Source organism: Nerophis lumbriciformis, linkage group LG24 (assembly GCF_033978685.3).
Source record: "Nerophis lumbriciformis linkage group LG24, RoL_Nlum_v2.1, whole genome shotgun sequence".
Lineage (NCBI taxonomy): Eukaryota > Metazoa > Chordata > Actinopteri > Syngnathiformes > Syngnathidae > Nerophis > Nerophis lumbriciformis.
Window position 1 is genome coordinate 24,773,432 of NC_084571.2, and position 19,069 is coordinate 24,792,500.

Genomic DNA, 19,069 nt, shown 5'->3' on the forward strand with positions numbered 1-19,069 from the left:
CATGGGTGGAAGTTAGCATGGCAAGCTAGAACCACAGTGAAGGATGACTTCTCATTCCCTGTGGTGCGAATATTCACCGTACGTGCTCCCGTTCCACAGTGCGGTTCACAGGAATATCAGTTGCTGTGAAATACGGTAGTAATCCGTGTGCGGATGGAGAGATTGCGTCTTTTCATGAACGGGATCCTTGTCGCTTAGTAGGAGCCATTTTGTGGTCTTTACAGATGTAAACAGGAAATGAAACGTACGGTGATATCCGCGCGTTTTTTCTTCTTCTTCCGGGGGCGGGTGGTTGCTTACAGTAGAAGAAGAAGCGCTTCCTGTTCTATGGGGGCGGGTGCTTACCTTGGCGGTTGCTTGCGTAGAAGAAGAAGCGCTTCCTGTTCTACCGGGAAAAAAGATGGCGGCTGTTTACCTAAGTTGCGAGATCGAAACTTTATGAAAATGAATCTTAATATTTATCCATATATAAAGCGCACCGGGTTAAAAGCCGCACTGTCAGCTTTTGAGTGAATTTGTGGTTTTTAGGTGCGGCTAATGGTGCGGAAAATACGGTAATTTATTTCCAAAGCTTTGGAAAGAGACCAACCTAAAAACAACACATTCAATCGCGTTGCCAAGTTGATCTAAAACACTTACGGAAGCGCTGTCTTCTTCAATATGCCAATAGCCCCCAACGTCCAGAGCGAATACACAACTCCATTGTTTTACTTAGACTGAGACAGGATGAGGTAAGGAAAAGGAGTATCTCTCCTCCCCACATCCCAAGCTCAAGGTAACTCACAGTGTACCATCTCACACGAGATGGAGAAAAAATAGAAAGAGTACAAATGGAAACCAATAGCTATTTCAAATATGACTATAGAAAGAAATAACTCTTAAATATGTATATATGTAGATATAGATATCTCCATATATATATATATATATATATATATACAGGTAAAAGCCAGTAAATTAGAATATTTTGAAAAACTTGATTTATTTCAGTAATTGCATTCAAAAGGTGTAACTTGTACATTATATTTATTCATTGCACACAGACTGATGCATTCAAATGTTTATTTCATTTAATTTTGATGATTTGAAGTGGCAACAAATGAAAATCCAAAATTCCGTGTGTCACAAAATTAGAATATTACTTAAGGCTAATACAAAAAAGGGATTTTTAGAAATGTTGGCCAACTGAAAAGTATGAAAATGAAAAATATGAGCATGTACAATACTCAATACTTGGTTGGAGCTCCTTTTGCCTCAATTACTGCGTTAATGCGGCGTGGCATGGAGTCGATGAGTTTCTGGCACTGCTCAGGTGTTATGAGAGCCCAGGTTGCTCTGATAGTGGCCTTCAACTCTTCTGCGTTTTTGGGTCTGGCATTCTGCATCTTCCTTTTCACAATACCCCACAGATTTTCTATGGGGCTAAGGTCAGGGGAGTTGGCGGGCCAATTTAGAACAGAAATACCATGGTCCGTAAACCAGGCACGGGTAGATTTTGCGCTGATGGTGGAAACTTTACACTAGACTTCAGGCAACGTGGATCCTGTGCCTCTCCTGTCTTCCTCCAGACTCTGGGACCTCGATTTCCAAAGGAAATGCAAAATTTGCATGGTTGGGTGATGGTTTGGGGTGCCATGTCATCTGCTGGTGTCGGTCCACTCTGTTTCCTGAGATCCAGGGTCAACGCAGCCGTCTACCAGCAAGTTTTAGAGCACTTCATGCTTCCTGCTGCTGACCTGCTCTATGGAGATGGAGATTTCAAGTTCCAACAGGACTTGGCGCCTGCACACAGCGCAAAATCTACCCGTGCCTGGTTTACGGACCATGGTATTTCTGTTCTAAATTGGCCCGCCAACTCCCCTGACCTTAGCCCCATAGAAAATCTGTGGGGTATTGTGAAAAGGAAGATGCAGAATGCCAGAACCAAAAACGCAGAAGAGTTGAAGGCCACTATCAGAGCAACCTGGGCTCTCATAACACCTGAGCAGTGCCAGAAACTCATCGACTCCATGCCACGCCGCATTAACGCAGTAATTGAGGCAAAAGGAGCTCCAACCAAGTATTGAGTATTGTACATGCTCATATTTTTCATTTTCATACTTTTCAGTTGGCCAACATTTCTAAAAATCCCTTTTTTGTATTAGCCTTAAGTAATATTCTAATTTTGTGACACACGGAATTTTGGATTTTCATTTGTTGCCACTTCAAATCATCAAAATTAAATGAAATAAACATTTGAATGCATCAGTCTGTGTGCAATGAATAAATATAATGTACAAGTTACACCTTTTGAATGCAATTACTGAAATAAATCAAGTTTTTCAAAATATTCTAATTTACTGGCTTTTACCTGTATATAGTATAAAACAATAAAATATATATTAAATATAAATATTACATTAATAAGTTAATAAAAACATAACATTGAGATATTAGTAAAAATATTAATGATTAGGGAAAAAAACAGTAAAAATAATAAAAAATCTTGTAATTTTAATTAAAGTTAAATGACATAAAAACTATAATAGTTGGACAAAAAAGATCCAGCCCGGGACAAGTTAGAATAAATATTGACAAGGTGGAGGGGGCTGGTTATGAATAACAACATGTTATTAACATAAAAACTATAATAATTAGAAGAAAAAAAACACATTTTGCAGCACAAAAAAAATGGGGACACGTTTCTGGAGATTTTGACAAGGTGACCAAAAATGTATTTTAGAATAACTTAAAAAATCAGAATGTTACAAAAGAACATGTGTACAGCACAAAATAATGTCAGTGTTATTTTATTATTTGCAATGGTAAGGGGAGCAACTTCACAGAACAGCAAATGTATAATCACAGAAACCTTTTGTGGAGAGGGGCGTGGTTCACGCGTTCCCTGCGGGCGGCGTGTGTGCAGGGGCCGGCCATGAAGCGGCAGACAGGTGAGTGGATATCTCAGCTGGAACGAGTTATCTAATCACCTGTTCCTTTTATTAGCAGCGTCGGAGACCATGAGGAGGTGGTGTGGGCTGGAGACGACGAGAGCGACACCACGAGAGAGACGCTGAAAAGGGGAAAGAGACTTTGGGAGAAAGAAAATAAAATAATTGTAAACGCTGCATCGGATGGTTGTGCCAGTTCCTGTGGTCCCAGACGAACCCGAACCTAAGCCTTGCTACACCTTTATACAGTATAAACCCAATATTATAATCCTTCCTTATACCCCTTTATATTCCTTATATGTCTTCAGATTGTTGTTTTCATTTATAACAGGCATAATGGTGGACCAAAACATTGTTGTATGAACAGTAATTATGTTTGCCAATATTATAATAATCATTGATCAGTGATTCATGGAATCTTACAGCAGTGTTTTTGTTTCACACATGTATTTCATATTTAATGTCAATGGTTTGATAATGAAATTCATGCTCGTAAAGACGTGTCCCTTAGTGTGTGTTACATGTTGTCTGACTTCCTCTTATTTTAATAGGGCAGTTATACTTAAGCCCTCTGAAGTCTGCCTGGCAACAAGTGAGCAGCTTGACAGTGTTGGCCAGGAAAAAGCCAGCAATTATTTTGATTGATTCATTTAATCGTTAAAATGTGCTAAGATTTATATGTTTGTCGAAACCTTTTCCACAGAGGGCCGCACACTGAAAAATAAACATGTCGGGGGGCCATTTTGATATTTTTTTATTTTCAAAACCAATAGGGCTTCCCTCAATTTTGGTGAATGTTCTAGGCCCTATCCTTGCTGATCTTATTTATTAGATGTTTTTTTACTGAATATAAATAAGCACTTCTTTTTCATAGTATGTGATAAAACGCCTTTTATACTGTTCTTTGGTTTTATGTACTGTATGTGATTGTGTGTCTATTAGGATGTTGGAATCTGATATCCTTTGCCATCATTTTTTTATGTTTAATGTATTTTTCCCCCCAAAGAAAACCCCTTTTTATGGCAAAAACACAACGTATGCAATATTTTCCCCAAAACATTTTTTCAAAATTTATCAGAATCAGAATCAGAATCAGCTTTATTGTCATTACGCAAGGTAACGAGATTGAGGCCATTCCATACAGTGCGATGTGTGCATGCTAGAAAAACAATGTGCAAATATATAAAAAATTAAAAAAATGTAGAAGTGCAATGAATATGGTGTGAAATGAATATATACATGAAAAAACAAAACAAAAACAGGGTGCTTGGTGGAATGGGTTATTGCACCGAAGAGAAGGCAGTTATGAGGGACAATGGGGCAGTCCGTTCAGGATGGTTATGGCCCTGGGGAAGAAGCTGTTCTTTAGCCTGTTTGTTTTGGTTTTAATGCACCTGTAGCGCTTCCCAGAGGGCAGCAGGTGGAACAGGTCAGAGCCAGGGTGGGTGCTGTCTTTGATGATGGCACTGGCTCTGTTGAGGCAGCGGGAGGTGTAGATGTCCGTCAGAGAGGGGAGAGGGCGGCCGATGATCTTCTGAGCCGTCTTGACCACTCTTTGCAGCCTCTCCCTGTCTGCTGCAGTGCAGCTGCCGTACCATACCGTAATACAGTAGGTCAGCAGGCTCTCGATGGACGAGCGGTAGAAGGTCAGCAGCAGGTCAGGCTTCAGGTTGTACTTCCCGAGGACTCTAAGGAAGTGTAGCCGCTGCTGAGCCTTCTTGATGATTGATGTGGTGTTGACTGTCCAGGAGAAGTCATTAGAGATGTGGACTCCAAGGTACCTGAAGGTGTGGACCCTCTCTACACGCTCGCCGTTGATGTAGAGGGGGGCAGGGTCGGTGCTGCTCCTCCTGAAGTCGACGATGATCTCTCTGGTCTTGCTGGTGTTGAGAGCGAGGTTGTTCTCCGAAGACCAGGCCGTCAGCTTCAGGACCTCCTCTCTGTAGGCAGCCTCGTCACCCCTGGAGATGAGCCCGACCACTGTGGTATCGTCGGCAAACTTGACGGTAAGGTTGTCACTGTGGGCCGGACTGCAGTCATGGGTGTAAAGGCAGTAGAGGAGGGGGCTCAGCACACAGCCCTGTGGGGAGCCGATGCTCAGCGTGCGGGAGGATGAGAGGTGCGGGCCAAGTCTCACATTCTGGGGTCGGTCCGTTAGGAAGTCCCTTATCCAGGCGTTTGTGAGAGGGGGGAGGCCAAGAGTGTCCAGTTTATTGCAGAGTCTGTCCGGGATTATTGTATTGAAGGCAGAGCTATAGTCCACAGAGAGCATCCGGACGTAGCTCTGCTGCTGCTCCAGGTGGTTCAGAGCAGAGTGGAGAGCAACAGCGATGGCGTCCTCTGTGGACCTGTTCGCCCGGTATGCGAACTGGTGGGGGTCGAAGTCTGGAAGGATATGGTCCTTGATGTGCTGGAGAACAAGTCGCTCGAAGCACTTCATGATTACCGGAGTGAGGGCCACTGGTCGGTAATCATTCAGGCTGGTGATGGGAGACTTAGTATTTCTTGTAAGGTAATTGAAACCCTAAATAGGTACATCATTCATAACAACATCACTTTTGATTAATTATTATTTTTTGAACAATGAGATTAGCACACTAAAAGGGAGGGCCTCAGGGAAACATTTTTTTTGCCATACCATAAGACGAAGCGTATGTAGCCTTTGGCTTTACTGTGACTACGGTGGGTTGTGAGGAAAAACTGGTGTGTTGTTTGTTTTAATGTTGATAGATATACAATGTTATGCAGAGGTGTACTTATAACAATTTTATAGACAAATGATACTATCTATAGTCGTGGTGTAGAGTGGAATGGAATACTTTGTTTTGCCTACGGGGGGCATAACAGAAAATAATTGACAAGCAGGGTGTACCCTGCCTTCCGCTCGTGTGCAGCTGGTGTAGGCTCCAGCAGCCCCCGCGACCCTGTAAGGGACACGCGGTAGAAAATGGATGGATGGATGGATGAATGGATGGTTTAGCGCAGTGGTCCCCAACCTTTTTGTAACGCTTGAAAATTTTTCCCACGGACCGGGGGGGGGGGATTTTTTTTTTTTGTCATAAAAAAATACAATAATGTGTGCTTACGGACTGTATCCCTGCAGACTGTATTGATCTATATTGATATATAATGTAGGAACCAGAAATATTAATAACAGAAAGAAACAACCCTTTTGTGCGAATGAGTGTGAATGAGTGTAAATGGGGGAGGGAGGTATTTTGGGTTGGTGCACTACTTGTAAGTGTATCTTGTGTTTTTTATGTTGATTTAATAAAAAAAGAAAAAATATTTTTTTAATTTTTTTTTTTAATTTCTTGTGCGGCCCGGTACCAATCTATTCACAGACCGGTACCGGCCCGCGGCCCGGTGGTTGGGGACCACTGGTTTAGGGCACAGGTGTCAAACTCAAGGCCCGGGGGCTAGTTCTGGCCCGCGGCCCGCCACATCATTTTATGTGGCCCGCGAGCTTGGAAAAAGGGGTTTCAAAAAAATACTTTTTTTTTTACTAAATGCATTCGTTCTTTCAATTTTGACAGAAAAAAATGCATATTTTAAACTTTAATATTATCTGATCATGCCAATTATATTATTATATACTTATTGCAAAACTGTTTTGTGAAATAAAAATATATAGTTAAATATCTGCTTGTCACCTTTATGATTTTAAAGCAAGTTATAAATTAAAAAAAACTAATGATCTAATGCATTTGCATTTCGATTAATCATGATTAATCACAGGTTATTATCAGAGGTGGGTAGAGTAGCCAGAAATTGTACTCAAGTAAGAGTACTGTTACTTTAGAGATGTATTACTCAAGTAAAAGTAAGGAGTAGTCACCCAAATATTTACTTGAGTAAAAGTAAAAAGTATGTTGTAAAAAAACTACTCAAGTACTGAGTAACTGATGAGTAACATATACACACATATCATATATATATATATATATATATATATATATACACACACACACACACACATATATACATATATATATATATATATATATATATATATATATATATATATATATATATATATATATATATATATATATATATATATATATATATATACATATATATATATATATATATATATATATATATATATATATATATATATATATATATATATATATATATATACATACATTGATATATACAGTATATAATTTATATTTATTTTTTTTGCCGTTTTTGTTTACATGTTAATAGTGTTTTAATGAATATACATGCATGTTTAACACATATAGATTCCTTTCTTTCATGAAGACAAGAATATAAGTTGGTGTATTACCTGATTCTGATGACTTGCATTGATTGGAATCAGACAGTAGTGATGACAAACGTCCACGTTTTCAAATGGAGGAGAAAAAAAGTTCCTCCTTTCTGTCTAATACCACATGAAAGTGGTTGGTTTTTGGCATCTTGTATGTCCAGCTTCCATATTCGTTTATATACACTTTACAAGAAATACATTGGCGGCAAACTCCGTAGCTTGCTAGCTTATTTGCGCAGGCTTTCGGAGACTCTTATTTTGAAAGCGCAGGCGCGATGGAACTGTGCAGTCAGTCTTTAGGCTTTTGACGGGGTGTACGGTTAAAATAAAAAATTGTCTTTTTTCCTTCACACTTTTGATTGATTGATTGGAACTTTTATTAGTAGTTTGCATAGTACCGTACATATTCCGTACAATTGACCACTAGTAAATGGTAACACTCCAATAAGTTTTTCAACTTGTTTAAGTCAGGTCATGTGACCCCTGGCTCTGTTTGATTGGTCCAACGTCACCAGTGACTGCATCTGATTGGTGGAACGGAGTGAACGTCACCAGTGACTGTATTTGTTGAAACGCAGGCACTATGAAGGTCTGTCTGACAGACCAAAACAAACAAAGCGTGCATTAACAGATCGATAAACATTGGTAGCGAGTAGCGAGCTTAATGTAGATAAAAGTAGCGGAGTAAAAGTAGCGTTTCTTCTCTATAAATATACTCAAGTAAAAGTAAAAGTATGTTGCATTAAAACTACTCTTAGAATTACAATTTATCCCAAAAGTTACTCAAGTAGATGTAACGGAGTAAATGTAGCGCGTTACTACCCACCTCTGGTTATTACCCGCATGCATAATGTAAATTACTTTTTAAAAACCGGCCCTCTGAAAGCAGCCATTACTGCTATGTGGCCCTCAGTGAAAATGAGTTTGACACCCCTGGTTTCGCGCAACTTTTCTCGTTACAAATCTATATTTGTTTGCTCTTTTAATTTCAATTGTTGTGTTTTTTTGTAATAGTATTTTTAAAATAGCCGCACTTTAGACATCCCTACTATTAAACGTACACTTCACCAAATCGATCTCCCGCTTTAAAACATTGCTTTTTTTCTTTTTTTTTGGGCTTTTACTTTGGTAAACGCGTTCACGAGAACGAGCTCGCGCGCTCAAGAGGCGGAGTTTCTCCAGTGTCTCGAGCCGCGGGTCGTGCGATTGTGTCCAGTTTCTTTTAAACATAAAACACGAGCCAACTGTAACACCGTGTGGGACCTAACGCCGAAGAAGGGAGAAAAGAAGTGTGCAAGTATGTAACTTGTCCATTTTTAGCGAGGGAAGATGTCCTCCTTTGAGAAAAAAGCTCCGAAGAAGAAGTTGTTTGGGGTCTGCGGTCTTCTATGGTGGTCGCTCCTGCTCCAGCTCACGTCAGGAGGTAACTGCTGCTACTTTTACACTTAATCTCCGCATGAACTTAACTCCTTTAATTTAATACACATTTTGGTTATTTACCCTCTATACTTCTTATCCGGGTCAGCTTTTACATTCATTCATTGTTGTAAAGCACGGCTATCAAAGTCAAGGCCCGGGGGCCAGATGTGGCCCGCCACTTAATTCTATTTGGCCCTCAAAAGCCTGTAAAAAATAATATGGATCAATAAAGTACTGTAACTTGTCTTACTAAACGTATTCTTTCTTTGTATTTTGGGAGATAAAAAATATATGTACTCCATGCAATCGCAAATTATGGTAACTTAAATATTGTGTAATTATGCAAAAATATATTATCAAACATTCAAATCATTTTTTAAATAGTAATAAATACTAATAATAATGATTTCAAAGCAAGTTATCCATCAAATTGTGCAATGTAAAAGTAGCAATAGATGTCATGGTAAATTTTAGAAATTTACTGTGGTTTTTACAGCATTTTTCTCTAAATGAAAAAAAAACCCTACTTTTTTTTACTGAATAAACTGTGGTGCCATTTTGGCATTTACAGTAATACACCGAAAAATCTACAGTTGTTGATTTGTGGTAAAAAAACAACAAAACTGGCAGCTCAGGTGCCAAAATTTTACTGTAAAATTGTGATTTTTTTTAATTTACACTAAAAAACAAATGTAAATTTTACAGTCAAATTCTGGCATCTGAGCTGCCTTTTTTTTACCATAATAACAGCAGTACTGTTTTTCCATTTACAGTAATATACACTAAATTTTGAGGTGAAGTTATTGCAACGTACCATATGCTTACATTTTAGTTAAAAAAAATCTACTAATAAAATGCATTTAAAAAAAATTTAATAATAGTATTCACTGTTAGACGCGGCCCTCTGGGGCCAAACAGAACTGCGATGTGGCCCTCAGTGAAAACGACTTTTGACACCTCTGTTTGAAAGGCTTCATGGGGCACCTCCTAAGGCACTTGACCAGTTTGTTGTAGTGATTTATTGTTATGCAATGTGGCACAAATTAAGTCCTCAACTAATCGTAAGAGCTCGACCTCGAGTGCGCAAATTAAATCGATAATATTTGAGTGCAATGACATGGTTGTGCCTAGAGAATGTGCACTTGCCACGGTCGATGCAATCGAATGAAAAAAAAAATCCCAATATCGGTTATTTAATATCCCAATAACGATATACAGTCGTGGTCAAAAGTTTACATACACTTGTAAAGAACATAATGTCATGGCTGTCTTGAGTTTCCAATAATTTCTACAACTCTTATTTTTTTGTGATAGAGATATTGGAGCACATACTTGTTTGTCACAAAAAACATTGATGAAGTTTGGTTCTTTTATGAATTTATTATGACTCTACAGAAAATGTGATCAAATGTGCTGGGTCAGAAGTATACATACAGCAATGTTAATATTTGGTTACATGTCCCTTGGCAAGTTTCACTGCAATAAGGCGCTTTTGGTAGCTATCCACAAGCTTCTGACAAGCTTCTGGTTGAATTTCTGACCACTCCTCTTGCTGGGTATTGTGGCCAAACAGCTCAATTCTTGTTTCATCTGACCACAGAACTTTCCTCCAGAAGGTCTTATCTTTGTCCATATGATGTCAGATGAAACAAAAATTGAGCTGTTTGGCCACAATACCCAGCAATATGTTTGGAGGAGAAAAGATGAGGCCTTTAATCCCAGGAACACCACCCTACCGTCAAGCATGGTGGTGGTAGCATTATGTTCTGGGCCTGTTTTGCTGCCAATGGAACTGGTGCTTTACAGAGAGTAAATGGAACAATGAAAAAGGAGGATTACCTCCAAATTCTTCAGGACAACCTAAAATCATCAGCTCGGAGTTTGGGTCTTGGGCGCAGTTAGGTGTTCCAGCAGGGCAATGACCCCAAACACATGTCAAAAGTAGTTAAGGAACGGCGTAATAAGATAGAATTAAGGTTTTAGAATGGCCTTCCCAAAGTCCTGACATACATCTGTGGACAATGCTGAAGAAACAAGTTCATGTCAGAAAACCAACAAATTTAGCTGAACTGCACCAAAATTCAACCAGAAGCTTGTGGATGGCTACCAAAAGCGCTTTATTGCAGTGGAACTTGCCAAGGGACATGTAACCAAATAATAACATTGCTGTATGTATACTTTTGACCCAGCAGATTTGGTCACATTTTCAGTAGACCCATAATAAATTCATACAAGAACCAAAGTTCATGACTGTTTTTTGTGACCAACAAGTATGTGCTCCAATCACTCTATCACAAAAAAAAAGAGTTGTAGAAATTATTAGAAACTCAAGACAGCCATGACATTATATTCTTTACAAGTGTACGTAATCTTTTGACCACGACTGTATGTCAAGATTTAGTATTTTTTAATCATTATATATATAATCAGTGATGTGCAGTCAGGGGAGGCAGGTGAGGCGGGGCCTCACGTGCCATCATGGAAAGAAAAAAAATGTAAAAAGAAAAAAAAATAATTACATTGTTATATGTATCCAGTGATTATACTATAAAGTTATTTTCCGTTTAACTTCAGCAGTTTTAGATTATTTTTATTCAAAATTGCTGAATTTTCACATATGCCGTTCAAATACTGAGAAGAGACTTGCGGTGAGTCAGCAGCCAGTTGAGGCACGTCACTGAGTTGAGCCTCACCATGGATTGCGCAATGACTCTGCTAACTGCTGGCCTGCTGTGCAGTGAGACCGTATTGCTATATGAATTATATTATACATTTTCATAGTTTAGTTAGCTGAGGTACATAATGTACAGTGTATTTTGTCAACAACTGTATGTGTGTAACATATTTCTTGTGCTGAGCAATCATAAAACTGCTGCGAAGACGCACTGTGTAAGGCTCGCAGTAATCCCGCCTCCTGGTGGTAGAGGGCAGTAGTGATCCCAGAGATCATTCATGCGACTACTCGGCTGCAGAAGAAGTGACAACAAGTAGCAACAGTTAGCAGTGATTGTTTATTTTTTCCTCTTGCCTGGACTATTAACATGGAGGATTACATATCTAAAATAAAACCGTTTTCTAAACTGGACTTTCAATCGAAGCAGGAGGTAATACTTAAAGGAAGATCTCCATCAAGACAGAGAGACTTTTAAAACTGAAGAAATATAAGGAAGACTTCTATAAACAAGTTATCGATGCTTTTGTTCAAAAGGAGTGGCGCATGGACTTCATTTATAAGTAAAGGTAAGGCCATAATAACGTTTTCTTTAAATTAAATGTGCTTTTTTGTGTGCTACAGTTTGTATGTGTAAAGTTAAGTTAAAGTACCAATGATTGTCACACACACTAGGTGTGGTGAAATTTGTCCTCTGCATTTGACCCATCCCCTTGATTACACCCTGGGAGGTGAGGGGAGCAGTGAGCAGCAGCGGCGCGGCACCCGGGAATCATTTTTGGTGATTTAACCCCCAATTCCAACCCTTGATGCTGAGTGCCAAGCAGGGACGAATGCTGGTATGAGCTTTTAAACATAACCCGTTAACTGCTGCCAATCAAATGGTGAATAAGATACTCTTCAGGGTTCATATGTTTGTAAATCTGACTGTGATGAAGTCAGTGCCTCACCAGCCACTAACCTCACCGCACGTCACTCTATATAATCGCATGCCAAATTATTTTATATTTTTTTCTTTTATTTAAAAACATTTATTTCATTTGTAAAAAGACAATTAAAAAACAAGGTATTGTTCGTGCCAGCCCTTCTTTTCAACAGTGTATACTAATATATACTATGAATTTAGAGATGACATCTGTAATTTCAGACACTGCATTTGGACAACTTTCTGGCTTGTTTGGTGTGTTTCTTTTATTACATTTCAACACTGTCTCTGTACTGTACTTCATGCTGTCTGTTCAAATGATAGAACATAATAGATGTGTTCAAGGGAAACTGGACTTTTGGAATTTTGCCTATCATTCACAATCTTTATGTAAGACAAGAACACGTGTTTTTATTCTTTTATGCGTTCTAACTCATAAATACACGCTAGTAAAAGTCAGCTAACAAGGAAAGTCGCTCTATTCTGCCTATAAAGCCCTTTCAAAGAAACCCTCCATAAACGTTGTATATTTAGTACATGCCACAAGTTTGGACACACCTTCTCATTTCAATGCGTTTTCTTTATTTTCATGACTATTTACCTTGTAGATTGTCACTGAATGCATCAAAACTATGACACCTGTGAAGTGAAAACCATTTCAGGTGACTACCTCTTGAAGCTCATCAAGAGAATGCCAAAAGTGTGCAAAGCAGTAATCAGAGCAAAGGGTGGCTATTTTGAAGAAATTAGAATATAAAACATGTTTTTAGTTATTTCACCTTTTTTTGTTAAGTACATACCTCCTCATGTGTTCATTCACAGTTTTGATGCCTTCAGTGACAATCTGCAATGTAAATATTCATGAAAATAATGAACATGCATTGAATGAGAAGGTGTGTCCAAACTTTTGGTCTGTACTGTACATAATGTATGTATATGTAATGTAGTAACACATTTATAATAATATGTAATAATTTCATATTTTGATCATTTTAATAAGCATACGGTGACATATTAATTTCAATAATTTGGGGCAACGTGGCTCGGTTGGTAGAGTGGCTGTGCCAGCAACTTGATGGTTCCAAGTTCGATCCCCGTTTTCGCCATCCTAGTCACTGACTTGGGCAAGACACTTTACCCACCTGCTCCCAGTGCAATGGTTTAAATGTAACTTCGATATTGGGTTTCACTGTGTAAAGCGCTTTGAGTCACGAGGAGAAACGTGCTATATAAATATAATTCACTTCCCAGGCGCATCACAACGTTCGCTATTTCCTTCAACAACAAAAACTACTAATAATGGCAGACTTCATGAAAGACAACAAAGACTACTTTGGGACAAATGATGACCAAGAAACTTATATTTTTGAGCCTGAATATAAAGCGGATGAGCTACGAGTTTTAGAATGTGTGTGCTAAACAGATTAAGCTTTAGTTTAACACCAAGCATCATGTAGCACAATTTCGAAGTGTTAAACAAGAAATACAAACAAGGAACATAATAAAATAATCACTTACAATGTCTGCTCTCAGTGGGATGCCGACAGATGGGATGTTTATATATTTCCATTTAAATGGAGACATAATCATAATCCATTCACAGGTTAAAAAACAACAACAAACAAGCATTTTTTCCAAAATTGACCAACTTCTCGATTTATTGCCACAACCTTCTACTATTCAGGTGAGAGGCATGATTTATAATCTATAATTAACTTTCACCAACCCAGAGGCGATGCAGCAGCTCACTGGCTCAATTTTTCAAAAAACAGTAGCGGCATAAGCTAGTTAGCTGTCCGTGATCACGGCACCGCTAAAAGTAGTTTGTCTGCGTTCGCACTTATGATAACGACATCGCTAGTACTTGGTTAATATTCAGGTCACTACATGTAAATACAGTATTTTTGGCGGTTTTTGGAGGTTTTTTGAGAGGGCTTTATCTCCGCAATAGTTAACTCCCATTAGCTGCATTGTTAGCCGGCCCGTACTTTCCATATTTTACGACTTAGAATGCATACATTTTTTTAACACAATTAGGGATTGTGAAAAGATAGGCAATTTTTAAGAAAAAGTGCATTTCCCTTTTAATGACATCAATATCGATTTGTTGTTTTGCAGATTAGTCTATGGTTGTTTGATCGATGTCTTAACTTTTTTACTCCAAATATAGGAGTTCTTCTTCCCTCCTTTTGGCACCAATCACTCTTCGAGTCACGATTGGTGTAGATTAGGGCAACACATTACAAACAGGCCAATCAGTGCAAGATAGCGCAGGTCATCGAACCAGGAAGGGAAATCACAACAGACATCCCCAATGACGTTGAGAGAGTCGGAGAAGAGAAGAGGAAATATTCGAGCGGGCGATTTATATATTTAAAAAAATAGTGGAATATGGCAGAAGGATATTCTTTAGAGTTGTCTTTTAGCGATGTAGACGACGTCCAGGAAACCCACAACGCGTCTACTTGGCCACATTTGGACAAATGTATGCGTCTGGATAAAATAATGCCCAACACATTCATTATAGTTGTTTACCATGTAAGCCCAAATCAAAACTGCTCTCGACATGGAAGACGTGGAATACACATTTAAGAACACACATGATTGTGGCAGACGTGATGACTTTTGCTACAGTATAGCCTGTCTAAATGCTACATTTCATTTTCATTAGTGTTTTAGAACAAGACAGTAGCTGACATGTTGTTCATTATTTCTACTGTTTATATTTTGACATTGAATAGTTGAATCATTTTGAAACATAAACAACATTACTGCAAGATATTTGGTATTTCATGCTATAAATCACACATGGCTATTCTGATAAAGGAAGTTAGCTAATATAATAAATATTGTGTGTACTCTTTATGATTTTTGCATGATTTTTTTCATTTGGAGCAGTTAGATGTGGAGAGGGAGTCGAAGAGACATACATTGGCTATAAAATCCAAGGCAGAATCCACTAAAGCAGAAACAAAAAGGAAAATGCAAGCTGCTCAAAAATTTGCCAGGAATTTTCATGTCAGAGCCATCAAAATAATGTGTAAATATTGTAAATAACTAGATGAACCATCTGTGGCTGTGAAGCGTAGTAGTAAGTATGGATGATACTCGAAACCGGTTTTCCCGGTTGTTCGATAAGAAAAGAACCGAGTCCTCGGACTCGAATCCCTTTTTGAGAACCGGTACCCGTTATCAAGACCACTATAGTAAAGAAAAAGAGTTGGGTCTTTATTCAAATCCCTGGGAACGAATCCCGTCCCGACCAGAAATGCCCCGTGGGACATCACAAGAAATGACGTCACGTAGCTCAGTCATTAGGCGCAGATAGGGAAAGCAGGAAAAAAATGGACCAGAAAAAGCGCTCCAAGGTGTAATACAGTTCAAAACAAAAGATATAATCCAATGAATAACTTTACTGAGAGATTTGAGCAGGGTACAAACACATGACAAACACTTTTACGATCAACCGGAAACATAGCAACCAGGCTAGCAACGCACCTCCTTTACGGCAGCTGTCGCAACGTTCTTAAAGCAACCGCAGCACATACATATATATACAACATATCTCCCTTTTTTAACTTTTGGTTTTCTTTCCTTGTAAACAAAACAAAATCACACTGTATATGTATTGTCTGTCTAATTATAAATAATGCAGACGAGGCGTGTTGGCTGAGTTCTTGACGTTTACTTTCACAGCATGCTCATATTGTAATTCTTAGCTGCCGGGTGGCACATGCAACAACACTTTTTGGGGCTACCGCACATGCTCGTCACTCCTGTTGCATGCTGGGTAGTGTAGTTGTTATATTCCCTCCTAGCTCATAACATCACATCTTTCCCCCTATAAAGAAATAATGTTAACTCAATAAAGTGTATTTCTTTTTTTAGCTTTAACTTTTCATTTTTTAGCATTGTAACCACATTTGCAAACAACTTTTCTCTTCATAGAATTTTCTTTCAGTAAAGAAATAAAGTGCAAAAATGTCAAAGCATCATCACAAACAGTTATGTCAAACAGCAGCAGAAGTGCACTTTTTGGAGAGCTGTATTATTTTCAGTTTTGTGCCCAAGAGACTGATTTTATTTAACACTGTATTATTATTTATACACCTATATATATTTGTTTTTCTGAAAAATCCTACTTAATATACTTTGGGTAACAACAGTCAATATTTATTTATTTTATTTTATTGTTTTAGGGGGGGTAACAGTCAATATTTATTTATTTATTAGATTTTATAATTTTCTTATATAATAAAAGTGAACTTTTATTAAACCAAATATTGTGTGTTTTTTTCCATATACAACAACCTATCTGGACTCGATAAGGAATCGGTTCGATAAGAGGATTCGATAATAGGCTCAAACTCGATAATTTCTTATCAAACATCATCCCTACTAGTAAGGTTATAAATACTGTATAGAGTAGGCTAATCTATGTGGTTCCTGTGTATGCGAACACAAGTTGTAATTACTGTAGTGACTAAATAAAAAAAAAAGAGACTGAAACAGACATAGTGATTCATTTGGATGAATGGGGTATGTATTTATGTCAACTCTGTTGATCCTTTTTTAATTCTTTAAACACTAAAACATCTTTAAATAGTGCTTTTTTGGCTATTGTTTGCATGTTCAATTGCTAAAAAAACAGGAACTTCGGGTGCCCCCCTTGACTCCCAGCTTATTTTCAGTATTTTTGATTAAGTTCAAATCACATGCCTGTATATATTTAAAATAAAGAAAAATAAAACAATTTTTTTTAAACATTGATTTCTGATTTTTTTTTAATCGATTAAGTATCGTTACAAAAAGGAATTGCGATTCATTCGAAAATCAGTGAATCAGGCAATTTTTTTGACATTCCTACTATATACCTACCCCTACCAAAATGGACAAAAAAAGACTCTCTGAAATAAAGATGAATTGGATGAGAATTTATTTTACAATATAATACACATTTGAAAATGTATTTATTTTAGGAGTGAAGCTTAATTTTCTTAGCAACTCCTAACTTTCGTTAACTTAAAATGTCTTCCCATGTGAGTGAATAAAACAATTGTCATGTAAGTCAAACATAAGATAGTGTTAGCTGCCAACATAGACGTTTACCTTGTCTGTACTTGTTCGCTACTTTTATATATTAAAGGTGCCTTCTGGCAATGTGCTGCATCATCGTTGTAGGGCTATTGTAAAACGCTAGCCTGGTTTGACAGACATACATTACACAACAATGTGTCTTTTTCACTTTAAAACGAGCGCAAAACCTCTTTCTCGTTTTCTCTGGGCCATTTGCGTTCTTTCCACATTGTCGTTGATTTTTTTGGAGCCATTTCTCTATCAGCAGTTTGCTGGTCGCGCCCCACACAAACACACACCAGCCACATCAGCAATTAGAGGAGTGGTCTTGCGTAAACAATGTCCGCATATTTTACTCATTGAACAAATGCATACCGTATTTTCCGCACTATAAGCCGCCCCGGGTTATTAGCCGCACCTTCAATGAATGGCATATTTCAAAACTTTGTCCACCTATAAGCCGCCCCGGACTATAAGCCGCGCCTACGCTGCGCTAAAGGGAATGTCAAAAAAACAGTCAGATAGGTCAGTCAAACTTTAATAATATATTAAAAACCAGCGTTCTAACAACTCTGTTCACTCCCAAAATGTACGCAAATGTGCAATCACAAACATAGTAAAATTCAAAATAGTGCAGAGCAATAGCAACATAATGTTGCTCGAACGTTAATGTCACAACACACAAAATAAACATAGCGCTCACTTTCTGAAGTTATTCTTCATTCGTAAATCCTTCGTCTTCGGTGTCCGAAGTGAAAAGTTGGGCAAATGTGAGATCCAAAATGGCCGGTTCCGTCTCGTCGAAGTCATCGGAGTCAGTGTCACTGTTATCCAGCAGTTCTGTGAATCCTGCCTTCCGGAAAGCTCGGACCACAGTTGTGACCGAAATATCTGCCCAGGCATTTACGATCCACTGGCAGATGTTGGCGTCGTCTGGCGCTGCCTCCCTGTCTTAGTGAAGGTGTGTTCGCCTTCTGTCATCCATTGTTCCCACGCAGTTAGCAGTCTAGCTTCGAATGCCCTGTTGACACCAATATCTAGCGGCTGGAGGTCTTTTGTCAATCCACCCGGAATGACGGCGAGTATTGAATTAAGCGCGTAAGCGTGTCTCTTAATGTGATGTTATGAGCTAGCAAATATAACAACTACACTACCCAGCATGCAACGATAGTTACGAGCATGCGCGGTAGCCCTGAGAAGCGTTGTATGCTGGCAGTTAGAATGTGGTTATGAGCACGCTGTGAGTAAACGTTGAGAACTCAGTTAACACGCCTTGTCTGCATTGTTTATAATTAGACAGACAACACACTTAATAGGAGCCATTTTGGGGTCTTTACATAAACACACAAATGGAAATGAAACGTCACATATCCCAGCATGCACCGCGCGCTTCTTCGTCATCCACTGTTCCCACGCAGTTAGCAGTCTAGCTTCGAATGCCCTGTTGACACCAATATCTAGCGGCTGGAGGTCTTTTGTCAATCCACCCGGAATGACGGCGAGTATTGAATTAAGCGCGTAAGCGTGTCTCTTAATGTGATGTTATGAGCTAGCAAATATAACAACTACACTACCCAGCATGCAACGATAGTTACGAGCATGCGCGGTAGCCCTGAGAAGCGTTGTATGCTGGGAGTTAGAATGTGGTTATGAGCACGCTGTGAGTAAACGTTGAGAACTCAGTTAACACGCCTCGTCTGCATTATTTATAATTAGACAGACAACACACTTAATAGGAGCCATTTTGGGGTCTTTACATAAACACACAA

At 38.6% G+C, this 19,069-nt stretch overlaps 1 protein-coding gene across 3 annotated transcripts in view; it reads left to right on the forward strand.

Moving 5' to 3' along the window:
* The first annotated feature begins 8,415 nt into the window (after window positions 1-8,415).
* cspg4ba (chondroitin sulfate proteoglycan 4ba) overlaps window positions 8,416-19,069 on the forward strand; it is a 109,424-nt gene continuing 98,770 nt past the window's right edge. For all 3 annotated transcript variants that reach the window (XM_061981844.2, XM_061981846.2, XM_061981845.1), the window contains exon 1: window positions 8,416-8,632. In XM_061981844.2, coding sequence (XP_061837828.1) covers window positions 8,539-8,632 — 94 coding nt within the window. In that variant the 5' untranslated portion in view covers window positions 8,416-8,538. The remainder of the gene's footprint in view (window positions 8,633-19,069) is intronic.